Genomic DNA, 25,615 nt, shown 5'->3' with positions numbered 1-25,615 from the left:
GGTAGGGCACACTTCCTCGATTTATGCCTAGTCGGGGTTTAGTTTCTGGCTGATAAAAATGCACAGTGGATAGCCTGTTATTCCAATGTGAAAACTTCCAGTCAAAGGGTAATTGTTAATCAAGTGTCATGTTAATCCATTTACCCCTTGCCTAAGGTTAAGAGTTTTTGGTGCACAGGAGGTTTGGATCCATGAGACTCTCTCTGCTGTCAGTGTGAAGGCGGTGTTCTGGGAAAGTCAAATTGTAACAAATATATACATTCTAAGTTATTACACAGAAATGAGAATGTCATCTCTCAAATGAAAATTTGCTGGAAAGCTTGTAAAGCATTCAACTACTCAATACCCTGCAGGTACATTCATTCTGAGGTGCATGCAGAAGCAGAGGGTTGTGGTGGGTAGGAGGAATTAGCATGTTCCACAACTAAATTATCAAATCACAACCTACGGACACATTCTACTCTGTTCTGAATATGGAATGAGTATTTTCAGGACAAACACGAAATGTTCAAAACCATTTTCTCTTGAAGATGTACAATTGGAGTACTGTGTACAGTTCTGGTCACTCTGCTATCAAAAAGATGTTATTAAAGTGGAAAGGGTATAAAAAAGTTTTACAAGGAGGGTTTGTGTTATAAAGAGAGGCTTTTTTTTTTGCTGGTGTGTTGGAGGCTGAGGAGTGAGTATTTAGAGGTTTATAAAGCCATGATGAATAGCAAAGGCCTTTTCCCCAGGGTAGGGGAGTCCAAAACTAGAGGGCATAGGTTTAAGGTGAGAGGGGAAAGATTTCAAGATGCAATGAGCTGCCAGACGAGGTGGTAGTGGCGAGTACAACTACAACATTGAAAAGACATTTGGAGTGGATATGGATTGGAAATGTTTAGAGGGATATGGGCCAAAAGCAGGCAAATTGGACTAGTTCAGTTTTCCTTGAACAAGTTTGGCCGAAGGGTTTCCATGCTGTATGATTCTGTGATTCTGAGATCTAAATTACGAGGAACAAAATTCCTCTCATTGCTATGTTAGAGACATATTAAATGTGTTTGTGGAAACTTCTACTATGTCGTATTTCTAAAACAGTTAAGAAATTTGAAAAAGATGCAATGATTTTGCTTCTAATATGTTGAGTGGAAATCTCCTTCTGTTATCAATTCTCGATCAGGTACTTACGAGAAAGAGTATTACTTAGCACTCCCTAACAATTTCTGCAGCATGTATAGTTGTTGGTTTGTTCCCATTCCATTCGCAAAACTAGTATATCATTGCGTATGGTGTTTATGAATTTTCTTGTATGTTTGCTACATATAAGCATTCCAATCATACTAACCATTTTCCAAGACCACCATCTGTATTATCTACTTAATTTATCTGGTTCAGGTAGGTCAACTTTTCAACATTAGGCTGACCATCTGTGGTACACCAACTGAACATCACAATGCAGTTTTCCAGATTGAATTTACCAATACAGAGCCATTCTGGCTCACAGAAAAGAATCAGCAAGTGGTGGTGGGTGGAAAATGGCAGTAGCCCAGATTATGTTTTGGTGCCTGAAATAGCATGCCTGCTCCTTATCTCACAAAAATATCAAACCTGTCCTTGCAGTGCCTCTTCACATCCAGACCTGCAGAAACATTGGAGCAAGCACAATGCACAAACCATTAAAAACTAAAATGGCAATTGAATACTTAAAACCCTGATTTGAATATTGAAATAGGTCTGTTTCTGCATACAGGCGGACTCTTCAGGCACCCTGTGGTGGGCCTCTTTGAAAATGATGCTGTCGGTCATTATGAGGTTAACTGGGAAGGAAGGCTGCAGAACCCATCAAAGGCCAATACTACTCCGTTGACACTAGGTGATAAAAGTTAAAAATCAACTCAGAGGTGAGAAAACTATTCTAAAAAACAAAAAGTCAAATAAAACTGTCAATTCTTCAAGTGGTGTTGTTCTTTGCATTTACAGAGCTTTAGTCTTCTTATTCATTGTTCCTTTCTCTCATTTTGTTTTCCTTTTATCAGCTTGCTCTGCTTCTGTGATTTTCACACTTCAGTAAAGACACAATGTTTCTTGGTTCTTCTTGTCAAACATTAACAAACGTGGCTGTAGATTCTTGGGGATGAGGTAACAGACTTCAAACATGATCATTAAACTTGGCAAAATACTTTCGCACCACATGAGAGGAATGCAAGCTGCATCAAAATCCAAATTGTTGGCTCCCAGTCAAAAGTTTGAAAGCCGCACAGTGGAACACATTTATCAGCTCTGAAGACAAAGCTGACTCTGCGAGGACTCTGTGGATAACTGGCCACTGGAGAATCAGATTCTTACTTAAAGATCCAAACCAAGTTAAATGTGTCTGAAGCCTGATTGAATTTATTTTGGGGTCTAAAGTATTGAGAGTGACTCAGATGTTAGCATATTATAATCCTATTTTCAGTCATGTTTTATGCATTGCAACACTGACACTTTTACGACTTCACCATAAATCAGAAAAGGGAAATTTCTGCCATCTAAAAGGATGTTGTTGCTATAGTGTGCATATGTCTTGTGTCTATACACAGCGCCGATTGACAATACGATGAGGTCATCCCATAGGTGACTGCATCAAGCTTCTGGTGTTTAGTTTTACATTCAGTTCAGATTAAGAAAACGTGTCACAAACTTCCAGTGAATACCAGTCTTTGTAGGCTGGTTATTGAGAAAAAAAGTCTCTCAAATTTTACAATGGTAAGGTTTCTTTTATGTCATGTGTTTAATTATCACTGTAAATTAATAATTATCCAGTCTGATAATGTAAGTGCTACAAATGTTTGATTAATACATCTGACAACGAGCCACATTAGACTCGAAGTATTAACTCTTCCTTTCTCCAAGATGTTGTCTGATCTGCTGAGTTCCTCCAGAATTCTTTCTTCTTATTTCAGATTTCCAGCATCTGCAGTGCTTTGCTTTTATCGTAATTTTTTGTCTGGTCCTTCTTTCTTCTCTCTTGTTCCCTCTTTTATATTCACACAAATATTACTTTGGAACTTGACAAAGAAAACAAATGTGAATTTATATAGCATCTTCCACAACCACAACAAACTGTGTCATTTTGAAGATGAGGAACTGTGATGTCGTCACTGGACTAGTAATCCATAGATCCAGGACAATGCTTTGGGGGAACTGGTTCAATCACACACAGCAGCTGGTAGAATTTAAATTCAATTAGTTTTTCAAAGTCTAGAATCCCAAGAATGTTGACCATGAACCTATGATCAATTACTGTAGATACTTAAGCAAGGAAGACTTGCATCATTGTTATGGCTGTAAACTTATACATCTGGAATGTGTTCACTGCTCTTAAACAACAGTTAGGAGATGGTAAGAAATGCTACCCTAGTCAGTGATGCCCAAAACACAAACAAATGGAGAAGTGTCACAAAATAGGAATCTTGATTGCCAATTTGTTCACGGAAAGCACAATATACCTTTCTTTTAAAATAAATTGTGCTTATTTTCCTTTAGTTTGGTCTGGTTCTTTGAGACCCTGTGGTCTATTTTAAACAAAACATCGAGATTCAAACCAATTTCTCTTTAATTGATCAGCAACCATTTCTAAAAGCCTCTTTCTTGTTTCCAGCAAAGCCTAATACTTAAGAGGACTGATCTGACAATTTACATACTGGAATCAAACTGATCTCCTTCATGATGGCAGCAGAGTGTTTGTACCCAGTTGAGGTAATTCAGTTCTGAGAAATTGAAGGTTATTAAAAACATTATAAATGTTTGCATTGTGGCAAGAATACAGTCTGCTGCAACACAAACGTTACAGCAACAAACGAGGCAAACTGCAATAAACCATTGGGTCTAAGTATGGCCACTTACTCTCCAATACAGAAACATGGCTGCATTAGACAGGGCAGAAGATTCTTTTTTTAAACAATGTAATAACAGGGAAATTAGTAAATCATATGATTTCTGTGAAAGAAATTGTATTTAATAAACCGGTTAGTTTTTTTGAGGGTGTAGACAAGACAAAAATCATCATTTGTGGCATATTTGGATTTTCAAAAACAAAAATTCCAAATTTGCCACAAGAAAGGATGCTGTATAATATTAGGGTTCAGCGAATTAGTTATATAAGAATTGAGAATTGACTTACAGATTGAGAAACATTGGTAAAATATAAGTTGGCAGGCTGTAATCAATGGCTTACCACAAGGATCACTAACTTGGACTCAGTTACTGATGAAGGGCTCTGGCCCGAAACGTCGAATTTCCTGTACCTTGGATGCTGCCTAACCTGCTGTGCTTTAACCAGCAACACATTTTCAGCTCAGTTATTTACAATCTATATCAAGATGAGGGAATCAAGTGTACTTAATCCAGGTTTGCTGATGATACAAAGTTAGGTGGGAATGTAAGGTATGATGGGGACAGATAACTAGGCAAGGACATGATAACAAGTACACGTAGATGGAACATGAAGCGTGAAGTTATTGACTTGGTATGAAAAAAAATCGCTAAAGCAGATTTTTTTGTTCAATAAAAACATGGGAAATGTATACATTTGCTTTAGAAGGATTACAATATAGGTTCACCAAATGCTCAATTCAAAACAGAGTTTGATTGATTTTTGGATGCTGAGAATATGAAGACAAATGTGGATATTTTCAGAAGGTGAAGTTAAGGTACAAGTTCAGCCATGACCCTTAGTGAAAGATGGAACAAGCTTGGAGGTTTGAGATGGTGTACTCTTACTTCTGTTTCTCATGTTCTCAAGTTAAAATATTGATTGGTTAGTCTTCTCTGTGTTTTTTAAAGCCTCCATTAAAATACAGTCACACAAATGTACAGCACAAAACAGACGTTTTGGTCCAACTCATCCATGTTGATCAGATATCCTAAATTAATCTAGTTCCATTTGCCAACATTTGGCCCATATCCCTCTAAACCCCTCCTATTCATATACCCATCCCGATGGCTTTAAAATGTGAATTGTGTCTGCCTCCACCACTTCCTCTGGCAGCTCATTCCATGCATGCATGAAAAAGTTGTTCCTTAGGTCATTTTTAAATCTTTCCCCTCTGACCTTATACCTATATCCTCTAGTTTTGGACTCCCTGACCCTGGGAAAAAGACCTTGGCTATTCATTCTATCTATGCCCCTCGTGACTTTCTATGTGGTGATCTCTCAGCCTCTGAAGTTCCAAGGAAAATAGCCCCAGTCTATTCAGCCTCTCCCTTTAGTTCAAACCCCGCCACCCCCAACCCTGGCAACACTCTTGTAAGTCTTTTCTGAACCCTTTCAAGTTTCACAATATCTTTCATAAAATAGGGAAGGCGATAATACTTCTATAAGTTGCTGGATGACGTTGTTTTAAAATGAAGAGCAAAAGAAATACATAAATAGACAAGTCATTGGGGAGTCTGGATTAACCACAGCATTAAAAATAGTGCAAGAGACAAATAAGTCACAGAAAAAAAATCAGCTATACATCCCGAGAATATTCAGTAGAGCTTTAGTTAAGATACACATCACAGTTCAATGACTGTGGTTTCTCAGTCCTAGACCTGGCTGACAAGAGACTTTCCATCATGTGTGATATGAGCTTTGCCAGAAACCAGCTGGAATGCTTGGTAGGAGATCCCACCTCAAGGAAGAGTGCTATTTTACTTGTATATTGTGGGAAGAGGCTCGACCCGAACAAGTTGCAGGACATCACAGGCATGTGTAGCTCTTTCCCCACCCACTTGATCACTAGTTATCCAGAAAGTGAATTTTCATCAGCTTTACAACAATGCTCAAAATCTAACTGAAGTGTACACTAGTTGTAAAAATTAATGTTGTATTTTACTGAATGAGACACTAGTTTATTGATCAGAATAAAAGGAAAGGAATTGGCCATTTAGCCCTTCGAGCTTGTTCCACCATTGAATAAGATTATGGCTTGTCTGTTTGTGGCTTTAACTCCATTTTCTTCTCTATCCCCCACACCCCTAAACTCTGTGTTGTTCAAGAATCTGTCTAACTCAGACATCAATCTATTCAATGATCCATAGAGGCAAAGAGTTGTACAGCATGAAAACAGACCCTTCGGTCCGACCGGTTATGCTGACCAGGTATCTTAAATTAATCTAGTCCCATTTGCCAGCATTTGGCTCATATCCCTCTAAACCCTTCTAATTCATATACCCAACCAGATACCTTTTAAATGTCATAATTGTACCAGACGCCACCACTTCCTCTGCTAGCTCATTCTATACATGCACCACCCTCTATGTGTAAAAGTTGCCCTTGGCTTCTATGATCTTCTGCAGGACTTCCACTTCTTTAATACTAAATTCGTGTATTTCCGAGCCTCCAATCACCTCTGTGAAAGAGCATTCATAGGTTAGTAATGCTGCAAAACAAAAATTCCTTCACATCCCATCTTAAATGACCAAAGCCTCATTATTAATTTGCACCCTCTAGTTCTAAGTATCCCCCATGAGAGAAAACACCATCCCAGCATTTACTCTGTTAAGCTCCATCGAGGTATTAGAAGTTGCAGTAAGATTGTTTCTCATCTTTGTAAATTCCAATGAGTATAGGGCTCACTGAGGAGAATACATTTATATTAAGTTAGACAAACTAGGTCGAAGGGTATAAATCAACACACTATAACCACAAGGAATGAACTCCTGATATTATGTATAAAGATTAAAAATATAGCTGACTTTCTAAAATTCTGGTGAAAAGGCACTGGTTACAATTTGCAATTCCAGACACTATAGAAAATGGAAGAACAAAGGTTTGGACACAAGCCCAGGAATTACTTGATATTCACTGAATACACATTCAAGATGATGATCACTGAGTAAAAATGGACAGACATCAACTGCCCCTTAGAATTTGCAAGTACATCAAGTACAATGTGAAACTGGAACCAGATCAATGTTACCATAACAGCACAATTGAAAAACTGGAACAGAGACTGGGTTTAAAAATATAAGATAGAGTCATATAGCACAGAAACACACTCTTTGGTCCGACTACTCCATGCTGACATGTTTCCATAATAAACTAGTCCCACCTGCCCACACTTGGCCAGTATCCCTCCATACCATTCCTATTCACCAACCTGTCCAAATTTGTTTTAAATGTGACAAGTGTACCTGCATCCACCACTTTCTCTGGCAGTTCATTCCAGGTATAAACCATTCTGTACAGAAATATTGCCCCTAATGTCTTTTTAAAATCTTCCTCCTCTCACCTTAAAAATGTTCTCTCTAGTTTTGAACTCCCCTACTCTAAGGTAAAGACACTTGCCATTCACTTTATCTATGTCTGTCATGATTTTATAAAACCTCTATAGGGCCACCCCTAAACCTCCTATGCTCCAGTGGAAAAAGTCCCAATCTGTTTTTAATCATGTTGTTCTGCTATTAAATGGATTTTGTTAACACAAATTTACTGTAACGTTATTGACGATTTGGGGATACTGTTTCTAAAGCGAAAACTTTTAAAATGTGTTGGCAGTAACACAATTATATTGCCGACTCTTGAAGCGCTGTATCTAAAGCGGATTTTTCTGTCATGCAGGGTTGCACAAGAACGCAACCATTGTGTTATAGAAGAAATACCTATACCTCAAACCCTGCATTCCTGGAGCGATCATGATAAGTCTTTTCTGAACCCTCTTCAGTTTAATAATATCCTTCTATAATCAGGTAATTAGAATTGCATACAGTATTTCAAGGAGGTCTCACCAATGACCTGTACAACCTCAATATATTCAAAGGTCTGAACAATGAAGGCAAGTGTGCGAAATGCTTTTCTAAGCACCATCCACCGTTACACAAATTTCAAAGAAATATGTACCTGAAGCCCTTGGTCTCTCTATTCTACAACAATACCCAGGACACTACCTGTATTGTATAAGACCTATCCTTGTAAGTACTACCAAAATGAAAAACCTCGCATTTACCCAAAATAAACTCCATTTACCACTAGGCGAAAGTGAGGACTGCAGATGCTGGAGACCTTCATCAAGAATTCCAAAATTGATTGTATAGTGGACAGTGAAGGAATTCCTAATGAAGGGCTCCTGCCCGAAATGTCGATTTTCCTGCTCCTCGGATGCTGCCTGACCTGCTGGGCTTTTCCAGCAGCACTCCAATCTTGACTACGTTTACTAATCCTCAGCCCATTGACCCAATTGATCAAAATCTCTTTGCATTTTTAGATTACCACCTTCACTGTCCACTATACAATCAATTTTGGTGTCAACTGCAAATTACTAACCAAGCTTCCTTCATTCTCATCTGAATAATTTATATAAATGACAAACAAAAGTGGATCCAATACCTGTGGATCACTGCTGGTCACAGGCCTCCAGTCTGAAAAACAAGCTTCCACTGCCACCATTTGTCTCCTACTGTCAAGCCAATTTTGGATCCAATTAGCAAGCTGACCCTTAATCCCATGTGATCTAACTTTACTAACTGGTCTACCATGTGGAATCTTGTCAAAACTTTATTAAAATCCAAGTAAACAATGTCTACTGCTCTGCCCTGTTCAGTCTTTTTGGTGACTTCATTAAAAAAATCTCAAATCAGGTTGAGAGACATGATTTCCCTCGCACAAAACCATGCTGACTATACCTAATCAATCCTTGCCCCTCCAAATGAATGTAAATCCTATCTTTCAGAAACACCTTCAACAACTTACCCACCGCTGATGTCAGACTTACAGGTCGAGAGTTTCCAGGCTTTTCCTTCCAGTCTTTCTTAAACAATGGTGCAAGATTAGCCACCTTCCAGTTCTCCACTACTTTACCCATGGTTATAGCTGATACAAGTATTTCTGCCAGGGCCCCACAACTTCCTGTCTAGCCTCCCACAATGCCTAGAGACACACTTGATCAGATATTGGAGATTTATTGACCTTTATTGTTTTCTATGACCTCCATCATTACCATTTCTGTAATGCGAACTGTTTTCAAAATAATAATATTTATTTTACAGAGTTCGCTAGCCTCCATTTTTTTCTCAACAGTAAAAACTGATGCAAAATAGTCATTTAATACCTCTTCCATCTCCTGAGATGCATTACAAAGACAACCTCATTGATCTTTCTGGGGTTCTACTCAATCTAGTTACTCTCTTGCACTTAATGTACCCCTAGAATCATTTTGGATTATCTTTAATCTTATTTGCCAAGGCTATCACAAATTTCCACTTTGACTTTCTGAGTTCCTTCTTAAGGATGCCTTACACTCTTTATACTCTTCAAGAGATTCAGTTGATCACAGGTGTCGATCTCTAATATAGGATTCATTTTTATTCTTAACTAGAACCTCAATATCTTTATTCATTCATTGTTCCCTAGTCTTAGCAGCCTAGCCTTTCACTCTAACAGGAGCATAATGCCTCTGAACTCACGATATCACACTTTTGAAGGCCTCCGACTTGTCAGTCATCCTTTTACCTGTGAATAATTCACACCAATCAACTTTTGAAAGTTCTTATTTCATATCCTTTATATTTGCCTTAGTCCAGTTAAGAACTTTAACTTTTATGGAAGACTTATCCTTTTAGCTATTTTAAAATTAATAATATTATGATCAGTAGTCCCAAATTGTTCCCCTACTAATACTTTAGTCACTTGCCCTGCCTTATTTCCCAAGAGAAGGTTAAGATTTGCTTCTTCTCAAGTAGGAATATTTACATATTGATAAGGAAAATTTTCATGAACACATTTAACAAATTCTTCACCACCTGAATCTTTAATACTTAAAACTTTTAATTTTCCAAGTCAATGCTTCGAATCATAGTCATAGAGATGTACAGCATGGAAACAGACCCTTCGGTCCAACCCTCAGAAATATCTTGACTAATTACAGCAGTAACATTTTCCTTAATAAAAATGCCATTCCTGTTCTTCTCCTGCTTCTCTTTCTATTCGTCCCTTAGCATCTAGAATCTGGAACAATGAACTGTCAGTCCTCTCCTTGCCTCAGCAAAGTTTTTGTATTGGCTATGACGTCCCAGTCCCATGTTCCCAAACATGCGTTGAGCTCATCAGCCTTACCTGTAAGACCTCATACATTGAAATAAGTGCAGTTTACTTCTTCAGAGTTACTTCATTCTCTGTCTTGCTCTTGTCTGTGTTTTCTAATTAACTTGCTGTTTTCTGATACAGAACTATCCTCATCCGTCTTTCTATTTAATTAACTGTTAATAAGGAAGCTACCCCCCCCCCCCAACATCCATAAAGGTTTGCAGGCTCCCGAAATAGAATTAGAAAGTCTACCACCCTTCCCCCCCCCACAACCAACACCCCCTGTCCAGCAACCCCAACCCCCTCGCCCCACCTTCCTCCATCCTTCCCTCCTCCCTGCCAGGATATCAATCCCTTTCCAGTTCAGATGAAACCCATCTTCTTTGAACAAGTCTCTTCTGTCCCAAGAAATCTCTTCAGCCATCAATTTATTTCCTTTATCCTTTTATTCCTTCCCGCATTAAAACATGGTACCAGGTGCAAACCAGAGATTACTACTTTTGATGCTCTGTTTTTTAACCTTCTACTGAACCATTTATATTCATTCTGCAAAGTTTTAACCCTTTCCCGAACTATGTCATTCCTACCAATGTGTCCAACTTCTGGCTTCTCGCTCGCCCCTTTGGCAATTATGCCTCAAACATCCTTAACCTTGGCACTAGGAAAGCAATATACTCTCCTAGATTTACGTTACTGCCACAGAATCTCCTGTCTGTGCTCCTGAACAGGACAGTCCCCTGTAACAATGATTCTTTTCAATCTTGACAAACCCCATTTAAAAGAAGATTCATTTTTAGTGCTGAAGACCTGACTACCAGTTCTATTTTCCTCCGGAAGACTCTCTCTTTCAAAAGTACCCAAAACAGAATATCTCTTTGAGAGAGGAATAGCCAAAGGAGACTTCTGAACTACCTTTTCACCTTTCTTGACAGTCACCCATCTATCTGACTGATCCTGCCATGTAATCACTTCTTTAAATCTACTAGTCATCACACTCTGTGTCTCTTGTATGTCCTCAGTGACATCAAGCCAAAGAAGCAGGTCTCAATAGCACATTATATATAAAAATGAACTACCATTCCTTACCCACAGATTTAATATTAAGCACGCAAAAAATAGGAAAAAAACATGACTATTAAACAGAAATCAAATACATAGCTGAACAAATGAAAAAATGACTCTTCCTCAAATAATCCAACACTCAGTTTTCATTTGATAATCAAGAATTCAGCAGGCAAAGTAGAGTACACCAACATTGTCATTGGCTTCATTAGCAAGTGCATACAAGACCTTGACAGAAACAGGAAATCCACTGCCTGCTAAATATAGTATTCAATTCAGACGACCTAGGCCTGTACAGAAAACCCAGATATGACCTCCGCAAAGCCATCAGAGATGCCAAGAGGCAGTACCAGACCTAGTTAGAGGCCGAAACCAACCATTCGGACACCCGCCCACCTATGGCAAGGAAGGAGATGGAATGTTTGGTGTCCTGGCGAAATGATAACAACATCTAGCTTGATGTCGGCAAAACAAAAGAACTGATCATTAGCGCTCCTACCTACATCAATGGAGCTGAGGTGGAACCAATCGAGAGCATCAAGTGCCTGGGAATGACAATGACCATCAGTCCTGGACCTCCCACATAGACATGATGGTCAAGCAGGTACAACAACGCCTCGTCTTCCTCAGGCAGCATAGGAAATTCTGCAAGTCCATAAAGGACCCTCACCAACTTTTACAGATGCAACACAGAAAGCATACTGTCTGGGTGCATAATGGCCTGGTACAGCAATGGCTCTGCCCAGAACCGTAAGAAACTACAGAAAGTTGTGTGCCCAGCCCAGACTATCATGGAAGCCAACCTCCCATCCATGGACTTCATTTACACTTCTCATTGCTCCGGAAAGGCTGACAACATCATCAAAGACCCCTCCCGCCCCGGTAATGCTCCATTCCAACCACTTTCATCAGACAGAAGCTACAGAAGCTCGAAGACGTATATCAGCACATTCAAGAACAACTTCTTCACTGCCATTACTAGACTTCTGAATGGACCTCTCTAACTTCAAATAATGTTGATCTTGCTTTGCACACCTCCTGTGCAGCTGTAAACTTGTATATTTTGCTCAGTATAAGCATCCTATCATCTGTATGTCCTTCTTTGCTACAGTCTAGCTGTACTGCTTGCAAAGCCAAGCTTTTCACTGTATTTAGGTACATGTGACTACAATAAATCAAATCAAAACACTCTCTCCAGAGCCATCCGGGGGCGTGTAGCCTTCGCCACAAGCTCTGTATCTAAACAAACAATCTCTCCTCCTTCACTTATACTTCTTACATAATTTTTTCTGTCAAAATAAAAATAAATTACTCTGCAGATCAAAATTCGACAAACACAAATTCTGTTGGAAAAAGAAACTCCGTTGGCAAAAAGAAATCTCTCCTTCTTCACATTGTTCTGGTGTTTTTGTTTTTTAGACAGACATGTAATGATCCATTATGACTGTTATGACAGCAAATTCTCTCACCCCATATGATTTAAGAGTTTGGGTATTTATTACTTACCTAGTGTTTCAAAGAATGAGCTGATACTATACTCTTTGGAAAGGAATGGAAGATCAGGCAAAAGAGCTTTGTCTCTTTTTTCCACTTCATGAATATCTTGTTGTTCAGCCCATTTGACCTAGATGAAAGAATTAGTGCTTAAAATTAGGGTAATGTATAAAACACATTAATTTTATTGTTTATTACTAATTTGGGAGTAATTTGCTATTAAACAAGAACACACTTAACATCTTCCACCCTTTTATTTCATACATTTAACCACATTTCACATTTTAAATCAGATGAAAATCTACAATAAATTTGTAAAATGCACATTTTTACTATGACACAGTATATCAGTGGTAAATAATCAGATACCTGTCCACCAATCAAATTACTGTGTTTTGAACGCTGAAATACCTTTTGTTACCTTTGAGAGCAGCCAACCTTCAACCATTGTCATAGAGCCCTCTAGTGATGTCACATGGAATTTGTTCTAAACAATAGCTTCTGAAATAACCACCAATATTAATGGCACATCAAGAGAAATATATAATTTCAATAACGTTATAATATTTTCAGTTTTCTTTAAATGAATGGGCCTTTTTATTACACATCCTAAACACATTTTAACTATTTTGTGTTTTGTTTTATATATTTATAAAGCTCATGTTTTGTTCCCTGCCATTATATTGTGTAGTACTGTGGTACAGAACTGCTGACTCTGCAGCCACTAGACAGTTTTATTAAATCCTGTATAAAGAAACAATGATGTGATCCAATGTATAGGTGACATCTTGGGCCCAGCTTTGTGATGTTTACTGGATCCCTAATCAAGTTAAAATAATGACCAGTGCCAACCTACCTTGAATTAAAATGGCTTTCATGCATCAAAACAGTGGAAATGATGTGTTACCAAACAAATATTTAATCTAGATTATAATAAAGTTGCCACCTGGTGCTTTTAACATTCCTGGCTAACTAAATGAATAAGGGGTACAAACAAAAATGGAATCCACGTATTGTTTATTTCATTAAACATCTATCAGATTCTTTGTTTAAATATTTTTCATCTCACTATTCGGAGTCCTAAGTTACAAAACAAAAGTGCAAATGTAACTTTTTCTTTACAAGTGTTATTGAAACTGTAGGAACATAATGCTTGAAATATGCAATTTCTAAGTGTACTATTTGGTTAGCAGGTTATTAGTTGTGTGGAATCAGCCATTTTCTAAATTTTCATTAAGAGAAATGTTATTCACATCGTTGTCTTTCCCATGCTACAGAACATTACAGGCAGAAATGTAAGAAATGGCTCTACTTAATCACCGCTATTTATTTTCTTTTCAGTCAATGTTATTTTATTTCCACACATTCTATTCTTATTTGATTATTTGTTGTTTAATGTACATTCAGAACTCAAACTGGAGTGTTTCTTTATATAAAATAATATCAATTGATGAGGCCATTGCTGGCTGGCTCAGCATTAATTGCCCATCTCCTATTGCCCATGAGAGGGTGGTGGTAAGCAGCTTTCTTGAACCACTTCAGTCCCGCTGGTTGAGGTAGAACGACAATGTTATTCAGGAGGGAGATCCCAGATTTTGGCCCAATGAAAACAATATATTTTGAATCAGGATGGTGAGTGGTGCTCTCATGTATACACAGTCTTTGTTCTTTTCGATGTTAGAGTTTGTGTGTTTCGAAAACGCTGTCTAAGGAGCCTTGGTGAATTTCTGCACTGTATCTTGTAGATAGTCTGCTGCTACCCTGAAGGGTATGGAAACACTTTTGAATACCTAAATACTGCTTGAATGTCATGAGAGTTTCTGTCTCAATTTGCATTTTTAGGCAGCATTCCAGACTCCCACTGTCCTCTGGGTGAAAACATTTCTTGTCAAATTTCCTTTTCGCCTTTTATGTAACTTAAATCTATGCTTCCTGGTATTGACCTCATGCACTAATGGAAAAAAGGTGCTTTCATATTTATCATATCTGTAGCCCTCATAATCCAAGCCATCTCTATCACATAGAAACAGAGAATATTGGAGCCGAAATAGGCCCTTTGGCCCTTCCAGCCTGCCCTGACAATCATTATGATCATGGTTGATCATCCAGCTCAGGATGCTGTTCCCACTGTCACCCCATACACTTTCCATCTAAGAACATCATCTTGAAAACAGATTGGGTCTATGGGAGGTGGTGAGGGAACCAACTAGAGAAAACATGAACTTGACCTCTTCCTTACCAATCTGCAGACTGCAGATGCATCTGTCCATGACAGGGTCTGTAAGAGTGACCGTGGCACAGTACTTGTGGACTCAACTGTTCTCTGTGCCAAAGAATTCCACTGGCTCACCACTCTCTGGGTGAAAACATTTCTCCTCATCTCAATTCTAAATAGCCTACCCTGTATCGTTAAACTGTGACTGCTGGTACAGGAGTCACAGGTAGACAAGATGGTGAAGGTGGCTTCTTTCATTGGTCACAGCATTGAGTATAGGAGTTGGGACGTCTTGTTGCAGCTGTACAAGACGTTAGGAAGACCACATTTGGAGTATTGTGTGCAGTTCTGGTTGCCCTACTATAGGAAGGATATTGTTAAACTGGAAAGAATGCAGAAAAATATTTACTAGGATGCTATTAAGACTAGAAAGTTTGAGTTTGAAAAAGAGGCAATTTACAAAGCTCCTGTAAAACCTCTCTGCTATTGTATTCAATGCATTGGCTAATAAAGGCTGGCATCCTATGCGCCTTTTGAATCATCTTATCTACCTGCACTATGACATTTACAGATTTATGGTGATGCATGCCAAGGTTCCTTTGATCTTCAGTACTTTCCAGAGTCTGCCATTCACAGTGTATTCCCTTGCCTTGTTAGCCCTCCCTGAGTGCATTCTCTCTCACTTTTCCAGGAAGAATTCCATTTGTCATTTTTCTGCCCATCTGTCCAGTCCATTAGGAACTTTCTGCAGGTTATGCCCTCCTCACTATTTATCACTCCATCAAATATTCATGTAATCTGCAGGCTTCCTGATCAGTACTATTACATTTAACTCCATGCAGTCTCATGGCTTTAGGTTAAATGTGGATAAGGAAACCTCATGTTTACCATGTATGGTGCTCCCTCAGTTGATAAGTTAGTACTCCTCCATATTGAACAACACTTGGAGGAAGCACTGAGGGCGCTAACAGTACAAAATGTACTCTGGGTGAGAGCTATCATTGTCCACCACCAAGAGTGGTTTGGCAGCAGCACTACTGATCAAGCTGGTCGGGTCCAAAAGAATATTGCTGCTGGATTGGATGAGGCCAATCAGTGGATGAGGCCATTGCTAGCTGGCTCAGCATTTATTGCTTGTCTCATATTGCCCATGAGAAGGTGGTAGTAAGCGGCTTTCTTGAACCACTGCAGTCCAGCTGGTTGAGATAGAACAACAATGTTATTCAGGAGGGAGGTCCCAGATTTTGGTCCAATGAAAGTGAAGGAACAACAATATATTTTGAATCAGGATTGCTGCTTGACTGGGTCTATGGCAGGTGGTGAGGGGAAAATGAACGTGACCTCATCCTTATCAATCTGTAGGCTGCAGATCCATCTGACCACGACAGCATCACTAAGAGTGACCATGGCACAGTACTTGGGGAGATGAAGACCCAGGTTCACAGTGAGAATGCCCTCCATCATGTTGTGGGATAGATTTCAAATACATTTAGCAATTCAAGACATCAATGCGGCACTGTGGATCATCAACACCAGCAGAATAGTACTTGAACACAATCTGCCAGGGGATCAACCCTGGTTCAATGGAGAGCAAAGGAGGACGAGCCAGGAGCAGCACCAGACAGACCTAAAAATGAGGAGGGCCAGAAGTCACCAGCAAGGCCAATAGATGTTGAACTATAACCTGGTGTTGTGAGACTTCTGACCTTTCCCACCCAATCTAATGCCAGCATCTCCATATCATAGCTACCCAACAGGACAACCTGCATGTCAAAAGGCATAAGCAAGTGACAGTCAGAGCTAACTGATCCCACAACCAATGGATCAGATCTACAGTCTGCAGTCTTGCCACATCCAATTGTGAATGATAGTGGACAATTAAACAACTGAGTGGTGAAAAAGGTACCACAAATATCCCCATCCTCAATGATGGAACAGCCCAAAATAGCAGTGCAAAAGACAACATTGAAGCATTCACAGAAATCTTCAGCCAGAAACACCAAGTGGATGATCCACCTCGGCCTCCTCCAGTGATCCCTAGCAGCACAGTGATCAGTCTTCAGCCAATTCAATTCAATCCATGTGATAAAAAAAATGATTGTAGGCATTGGATAGTGAAAGGGCTAAGGACGCCGATAACATTCCAGCAATAGTGTTGAAGAGTTGTACTCCAAATTTTGCAGTTTCCCCAGCCAAGCTCTTCCACTACAGTTACTGCACTGGCGTTTATGCAACAATGTGGAAAACTACCCAGGCAGGTCCGGTAAACAAAAGGAGGACAAATCCAACTCAGTCAATTACTGCCCCTTCAGTGTACTCTCTATCATCAGTAAAGTGATGGAAGGTGTCATTAACAGTGCTGTCAAGCAGCAACTGCCCAGCAATAACTGCTCAGTGATGCCCAGTTTGGGCTCCACCAGGGACACTCAGCTCTTGACCTCATTACAGCCTTGATTCAAGTATGAACAAAAGAGCTGAATTTCAGAGAGGAGGGGAGAGTGACAGCCCTTGACATCAAGGCCACATTCAACAGAGTGTGGCAACAAGGAACCCTGGCAAAACTGGATTCAATGGGTCGAAAAGTATGGTGCTGGAAAAGCACAGCAGGTCAGGCAGCATCCGAAGGGCAGAAGAGTTGATGTTTGGGCATTAGCCCAGACATTCCTGATAAAGAACTTACACCCGAAACATCAACTCTCCTGCTCCTAGGATGCTGCCTGGCTGCTGTGCTTTTTCAGGGCCATACTCTTTGACATTGAACCTCCAGTATCTGCAGTCCTTACTTTCTCCTGGAATCAATGGGCATCAGGGAACAAACTCTTTACTAATTAGAGTTATACCTGGCACATTGGAAGCTGTTGTGGTTGTTGGAGGTCAGTTATCTCAGCTCTAGGATATCTCTGCAGGACTTTCTCAGGGTAGTTTACTAGGCCCAACTGTCTTCAACTGCTTCATCAATGGCCTTTCCTCCATCATAAAGTCAGAAGTGGGCATCTTTGCCAATGATTGCACAATGTTCATGAGTCCTCAGACACAGATGCAGTCCATGTTCAAATGCAACAAGATCTGGACAATATCCAGGCTCAAGCTGACAAATGGCATGTAACATTTGTGCCATGCAAATGTCAGGCAATGACTATCTAAATGGTGCAACCATTACTGAATCCCTTCCTCAACATCCTTGGACTCACCATTTACCAGAAACTCAACTGGAGTCCCCAGATAAATGCAGTGGTTGGGAATACTATGTCGAGTGACTCCATCCTGACACTCCTAAGCCTGTCCAATATCGACAAGGCATAAAGTCATCCTGATGGAATACTGCCTACTTGCCTGAACGTGTGCTCCAACAACACTCAAGAAGCTTGACATCATCCAGAACAAAGCAGCCTGTTTGACTGGCACCACATCCACAAGCATCCACTCCCTCTACTACTGACATTCAGTAAAAGCAATGTCTATTATCTTCAATATATACTGCAGAAAATCACCTTAAGCAGCACCTTCCAAACCGATGAACACTTCCCTTTAGAAAGACAAAGGCAGCAGATAGGTGGGAACAGTGCCATCTGCAAGTTCCCTTAAAGCCATTCACCATCCTGACTTGAAATATATTGCCATTCCTTCACTATTGCTGGGTCAAAATCCTGGAATTTCCTCCCTAATGGCATTGTTTGTCACCATACAATGTGCAGATTGCAGCGATTCAAGAAGATAGCTCACTACCACCTTCTCAAGGGAAATTCGGGACAGACAAGAAATGCTGGTCAGCCAGGGCTGCCCACATTCCACCATTTGAAAAAAAACTACTAATATAGACTAAAAACAGAAAGGACCCCAGCTTAGAGCTCTGCAGAACACCACTGGGAACAGACTTCCAATCACACAAACGTTCCTCTACTATCACCCTTCTCAGACAATTTTGGATTCAGTATGCTGCTTTGCCTTGGATTCCATGGGCCCATTTTCTTGATCAGTCTGCCATGAGATCACATCAACAGTTTTGTTGAAGTCCAAGTCGACTGTATCAGATCCATTACCCTGGTTACTTAAAAAAATTCAAATAAATTCAATTAACTTCCCTTAACAAATCTTCACCATCTCCCTTCAAATTTTCTCCAGCCATTACGTGACATCCTTGATCCAAGCATGTGCAAGGCAGCATACCATCTTGGAATCATGTCTAGAGCTGCAGAACTGCCGGCCTACTCATCTTAGCAATTAATCCCCTCCCAATATTGCCTTTTCGCACTTCTGCCTCCTCCACCAGAGATGAACCACTCGCAGTGCCTCAATTTTGGCACTGGCTGTATCCTGTCATAAGAGACTATTGCTAGTCCAGTTTAATTCCTTGGCATAGTAACCCTAGGATGTTGATAATGAGTGAATTCAGTGATGCTCATGCCATTGAGCATCAGAGATAGGTTATTCTCTGGCATTTTTTAAGGTGTGAATGATACTTGTCACTTGTTAGCCCAAGACTGGATAATGTCTGTATCTGTTGCATTTCAACACAGACTCCTCCAAGGTCTGATTTGTCACAAATGGTTAACATTGTGCAGTCATCAGTAAATATTCCTACGTCCAATTTTATGAAGGAGGGAAGGTCAGATGAACATGGTCAGCCTGAGAAAGCTACATTGGGGATCTACTGCACAGATGGAACTCAGATGACTGACCTCCTACAATCTTGTTATCATTTCAATAGCAAAAAATCCAATAGCTCCATCTGAATGCTCATCGACTCCTATTTTTTCTTTCAGGGCTCCTTGACACCACACCCTTGTTAAATGTGGCTGTGAAGTGAAGGATAATCATGTTCATTTCCCCTCTGGAATTCAGCTCTTTTGTCTATTTTTGCACTCAGGTTAAATGAGCTAAAAAACTGACTGGCTCTGGCAGAACCGAAAATGTGTTGCTGGTTAAAGCACAGCAGGTCAGGCGGCATCCAAGGAACAGGAAATTCGACGTTTCGGGCCAGAGACCTTTTTTCACATTTTGTGGAGCTATTTGGGCAGTATTCCATATTATCAAACAGATGGGAGTGTCACAGTTGTACTAGAATAGACTGACTCCAGAACACGGCTAGTTCTGGAGTCTTCAGTACTATTTCCAGAATGTTGTCAGAACCCATTGTGGTATCCAGTCTTCAGCATTTTCTTGATATCATGAAGTAGTGGTTGAAGTTTGGCATCAGTGATGCTGAGGACCTGTGGTGGAGGCCGAAATGATCATCCATTCAGCACTTTGGCTGAAGATTGCTGCAAATGCTTCAGCCTTTTCTTATGCCACAATGTGCTGCGTTCCCCATCACTGAGGATGGTGATATCTGTGGAGCCTCCTCCTCCAGTGAGTTGCTTAATTGTCAGCCATCATTCACGACTAGACACAGCAGCATTGCAGAATTTAAATGTGATCCATTAATTGTGGAATGAAGTAACTCCATCACCCAATGTTTGTGCCAATGAGCAACGAAATAAAGTTAAAGTCACCATAGTCTCACCAGACTACAGGGTTGCTTTCTCATAAGGGAAGGGTGACTGGCTGTAGTTTAATCTGATGGTCACCATGCCTCAGGGGAGGAAAGAGATCAAGAGGGAGAGTCCTTGATGGTAATCTCACGAGTGCAGGAATTAAATGCACATTGTTGGCATCATTCTGTCTCACAAACCAGCCATCCAGCCAACTGAGCTACCCAGCCTTCTCTTGGCATGTATGTCATCCTGTATTGGAGCTTCACAAGATCGACACTCTGGGGAGGTTTCCTACCTGACTGTGCGGTCACTGTGTAACCAGTGGGACGGGACATAGCCAAAGTTTTGTCTTTTGCATTTCCCACAAGGAATAATTCTGTGAATATGATTAGGTCAGACTGATGCTTGATTAGTCTGTGAGACAACTCTCTCAATTGTGACATTCACCCCCAAAAGTTAGTAAGGAGGACCTTTTACTACCATCTTTTCCAGTGCCCACGTCAGTGCCAGATAGTGGATCCAGTCTCATACCTATTTGAGACTTTCTAGCTAATTCTATCTATTTTGCAATAGGTTGGCTTGTTAGGTCATTTCAGAAATCACCATACAATAAGCTATTATCTTTGGTTTGCTGATTAAAAACTTCAGAAAAAGGATGTATTATTTTTGATGAAAAAACCCAAGTCAAATAATCTATTTTCTTGTTAAAATGTATGAGGTGTCTGGTTCCTGATCAATAGTATTTGTGATGAATTTTCAATTCATTTATTTGAGAACTTAACATTCCATCATTAAAACTGCTCAAACTCAGTAAAGATGGCAGCTCCAATGATACTATAAATCTGCAGCTTAATGTTGGCTTGTGCTATAGTGGGTTAGGAAGTACATTTTGATCTCTGCATCCTTTAGTTGAATTCTGCTCACTTGACTGGATGCATGATTCCTGACTATCTACTTTTGGGGTATTAGGTCTAAAGAGATGGGGTATTCTCAATCAGTGGGCTAAAAAGCACTACAAAAATATTATAAGTTTTGAATTCATTAATTGTGTTAAAAAGGAAAAAAAATTGTATAATTGGGTTTGTTTTAAAGGACTTAGAGCAAAATGGAGGTTGCTTTAATATGAACCTTTCAACAGGTGGAACAAAAGACCAGTTTTCAACTGAGCTGTGCTTTGTCTGGCATGGGATATTTTGGGAAACATATGCAGTAAAGTTATTGCATATTTCAACACAAGCATCATTACATTTGAGTAAGGTTCAGTAGAACATAAACAAACACAAAAATTTCTGAAAAAGCTCAGTAGGTCTGGCAGCATCTATGCAGAGAAATCAGATAACATTTTGGGTCCAGTGACTCTTCCTCAGATCTGTTCAGACACATAGGGATTGTGCAAACTCCACACAGACCTGAGGATAGAATTGAACCGAGGTCCCTGGTGTTATGAAGCCACAGTGCTAATCACTGTGTCATCCCAAACTGCAATTCTTCCAATTGCAATTCTTAATGACAGTATTCTGAAAACTTGTGCATAATACTGGCTGGAATCAGTGGAAAAGTTTTGTTGTGCTAACAACGTTTAATTATTTTTAAACAATTTAAAACATTGAAACTTCTTCAATGTAATTTTCATTTGTTCAAAAGTTCTGTGCCATTCTATTTTCAAATGTCTTAACAAAACAAAATTAATTGTAGCTTGAAACAAAAACTTGCAAACAACTTTTGAAGAAATTCCAATTTGCTGTATATTAGTGGCACTCCAACTATACTGAAAAATAATAAGTTAGCACTCATCTTAGACTGTGCAAAAATGACATTCCTGATGAAGGGCTTATGCTCGAAACGTCGAATTCCCTATTCCTGAGATGCTGCCTGACCTGCTGTGTTTTAACCAGCAACACATTTTCAGCTCATTCAGATGTACTGTCAATCCTACAGCAAACTAGAAATCATTAAGACATTGAAGTCCAATAGCTATCTTAATCATTTTTTTCAATGCTGGAAATGACAAAAAATATGAATTTCTGTCTGGGAAGGAGATAGTTTGTTCAGTTATTGCTGCTGCAAGAGTCAACAGTTTTCGTTAACTTAATTCTCGTTCATTTTCCTGCTCTAGTTCCGAGGTGATCCAGGGACTGAAGAGCTGATGGATTATTTAAATGCCTGACAGTTCTTGGAGCCACTGTCTTATCCCTCAAAGTTGCAGGAGACCCAAAGGCAAGCAATTAATTAACTGTTGCCTGAAAATCAGGTTGGGGTTCCCAAATGGCCGATATGTTTTTTTCCAATATTATGGTTAGCAGAAAAGGCCATTATTATCTGTATAAACCCAGTCAAAGAAATGGTAGGTTGGATGCTGAATCAAAAAAGTAGGCTTTAGTCGCATCTTTGAGGAGAACAGAGAAGTATTTCGGTTGCAAAGTTTATGGAGGTAATTCCAGAACTTAAAGTCTTGGCAGATGAAAATCAGGGATAGGATAGAGGCCAGAATTGAAAGAGCACTGGTTGTATGGCTAGAAGAAATTACAGTGATAGGGTAAGGCTATGGACAAATCTGAAAGCAAAGATGAGAATTTTAAGGCTGAGTATTGCTTGACCAGAATTGGATAGAAGTCAGCAAATACAGGATCCCCAATGTAATATATTGCAAAAGCTGAGAATTTTGTTAAACAGCCCTCGCTGCAGGGAGCTGTAAATAAAGTTATTCAAAAATAGCTAACTGCTGTGAATCCAAGAAATTCTCTTGTCATTATGCGTAGGTGTGAACTTAGCAATCAACATTAAAGACATATTTGTAGGAGGTAGAAAGAACAATAAGATTCAGGCCAAGTTCTCAAGCAAAGGCAATAAACTGATGTAGGAGGTCAGTGATGAGGTGACAGTCATAGGATTGGCAGAAAGACAGGTTGCAAAATACAAGTGAGTTCTTTTCATGAGGATTTAGTTCACTGTCTCAGTGTTGGAATTTCAGACGCGATCATTGCCATGCTAGGCTCTGACCATTTTAATGCCCCCATTTCTGGTCCAAGTATAATGCCCTGAAAAAATGACAGATTCAGGTGGCATGCAGGAGTAGACCAAACTGTAAAGAACAGATTACGGACATGATTGATTAGGAGTCTGGAAATCCTCAACTGTCAATGTGGAAACAGAAGCTGATGCTACCGGGCAGGGAAACTAAGAGTTGTACACAGACAGAACAAGGTAAGCAGCACACAGAAAATGAGAGCAATAGGGCTACAACAGTGTTTGTTATCCCAGTGGAAGTTGCTGTGAAATGACAAGTTGTTCCAATGTTACATTCCAGCATTGGAGGTGAAGTTTGTGTTCAAATGGAACATGATGATGCATCCATCATTTGCCAGTGGTAGTGTTACGAGGGAAGAAATTCTGCCTGATGAGAAAAGAAATTGCTTACAATAGTAGGATTAAACTTGCTGAATATTTTGTAGTAGCAATCAGGAAGGGAATATATATCTTTGATGAAATACTAAGAGAACATATGTAGAATTCAACAGAATGTAGATCAAGCCCTTCTGCAAGGGGGTTTAAGAGTTTTCTTATTCCGTTAAGATCTAGTGAGGGAATGTTAGAGGAACTTAATTAAGAGTACACAGTGATCGTCTTTATGAAAACAATAGTATGGTTCTTTTTAGTATCCAAATTTTGATGCAAATACTGAAGATTTAATCAAAGTTATAAAGCGTGCCTCATAATGAAAAATAATCCAACCAGTTTCCTTTCAGGTTATGGTCAAACACAAGAAAATTATGGGAACAAGTATTTGCCAATTTCTTCGAACTGGAAGGGAAAGTATACTTGGCTTTAGTTGATAGCTGTAGCAAATGGATACAGTTTGAGTCAATAATCACAAGCCCACGTGGTAAGAGTATTGAGGTTTCGAGACATTAGCTACAAGAGTTACAAGAGTTGTATTTGAGTTACAAGAGTTTTTGTGCCAGATAATCATCTGCAGTTTACATCAGAGGAGTTTGAATTAGTTCTAAGTCACTGTAAAAAATTTTCTAATATTACCGTTTCAGTCAACATTGGACGATGCTGCAGACAGAAGTGTAGAGATTGTATCTAGGTCTTTGCAGAAGTATGTGCTACTTGACAAGCTAAGCAATAACTCCAATGATTCTGGGTCTTTTTTCACAGGATGAATGTTCTTTTACCTACAGGCTATAATTTGTTCGCCTTACAAATGTGTGCTTAAATATGCTCCTAAAAATTAGCTCAGATATTACTGTGTAATGTCAGTAGCAAAGTATGAGAAAAGCAAGATACAGTAAAGTAAAGCTACACAGACATGATATTTAGAGAGTTTAGTGTTGATCAGAATTTCATGGTTGCAAATGTGTTGCTGGTCAAAGCACAGCAGGTTAGGCAGCATCTCAGGAATAGAGAATTCGACGTTTCGAGCATAAGCCCTTCATCAGGAATAAGAGAGAGAGAGCCAAGCCGGCTGAGATAAAAGGTAGGGAGGAGGGACTAGGGGGAGGGGCGATGGAGGTGGGATAGGTGGAAGGAGGTCAAGGTGAGGGTGATAGGCCGGAGTGGGGTGGGGGCGGAGAGGTAAGAGCTTCTGTGCAGAGGAGATGACCTGGGGGGTGCAGTGAGGGAGGGACTCACTGAAATCCTTGTAGAGGGAGGAAGAGAGCTTCTTCAAGGAAGGCATCCTTGTAAGAGGATTCGCAGTAGGTTAAAATCTTCGAGTAAAAAATGAGGTCTGCAGATGCTGGAGATCACAGCTGCAAATGTGTTGCTGGTCAAAGCACAGCAGGTTAGGCAGCATCTCAGGAATAGAGAATTCGACGTTTCGAGCATAAGCCCTTCATCAGGAATAAGAGAGAGAGAGCCAAGCCGGCTGAGATAAAAGGTAGGGAGGAGGGACTAGGGGGAGGGGCGATGGAGGTGGGATAGGTGGAAGGAGGTCAAGGTGAGGGTGATAGGCCGGAGTGGGGTGGGGGCGGAGAGGTAAGAGCTTCTGTGCAGAGGAGATGACCTGGGGGGTGCAGTGAGGGAGGGACTCACTGAAATCCTTCCAGCAGGATGGTTAGGCATTGTAAGTGATTGGGGTCATTGTAAAGAGACTTAGGCTTATTAAGAGAACAGAGATAAGCTGATGGGAATGGAAGGAGATATCCAGACAGCAGGAGAAAGAAATCAGATAGCTATGTATGTAGGAAGGGAGAAGAAAAATGTTCTTTTCATTACTTTGTGTAAAACAATGATATTTTTGTTCAATGCATACTGGTAAAACAAAAAAAAAGTTGTTAATACATGCAAAAAAAAATCTAAGAATGTTTTAAGTTTTCAGATGAACCATCCTGGACAAAG

General features: G+C 39.8%; 1 protein-coding gene across 1 annotated transcript in view; it reads right to left on the bottom strand.

Moving 5' to 3' along the window:
- Positions 1-25,615, bottom strand: part of LOC132816742 (PC3-like endoprotease variant B) — an 876,366-nt gene that overhangs the window by 507,831 nt on the left and 342,920 nt on the right. Inside the window, exon 4 of the mRNA XM_060826651.1 lies at positions 12,596-12,713. Coding sequence (XP_060682634.1) covers positions 12,596-12,713 — 118 coding nt within the window. The remainder of the gene's footprint in view (positions 1-12,595; positions 12,714-25,615) is intronic.

The sequence above is a fragment of the Hemiscyllium ocellatum genome, chromosome 6 (assembly GCF_020745735.1).
Source record: "Hemiscyllium ocellatum isolate sHemOce1 chromosome 6, sHemOce1.pat.X.cur, whole genome shotgun sequence".
NCBI lineage: Eukaryota > Metazoa > Chordata > Chondrichthyes > Orectolobiformes > Hemiscylliidae > Hemiscyllium > Hemiscyllium ocellatum.
Note: the sequence above shows the minus strand (reverse complement) of the source record. Positions and strands in the feature narration are given on the sequence as shown.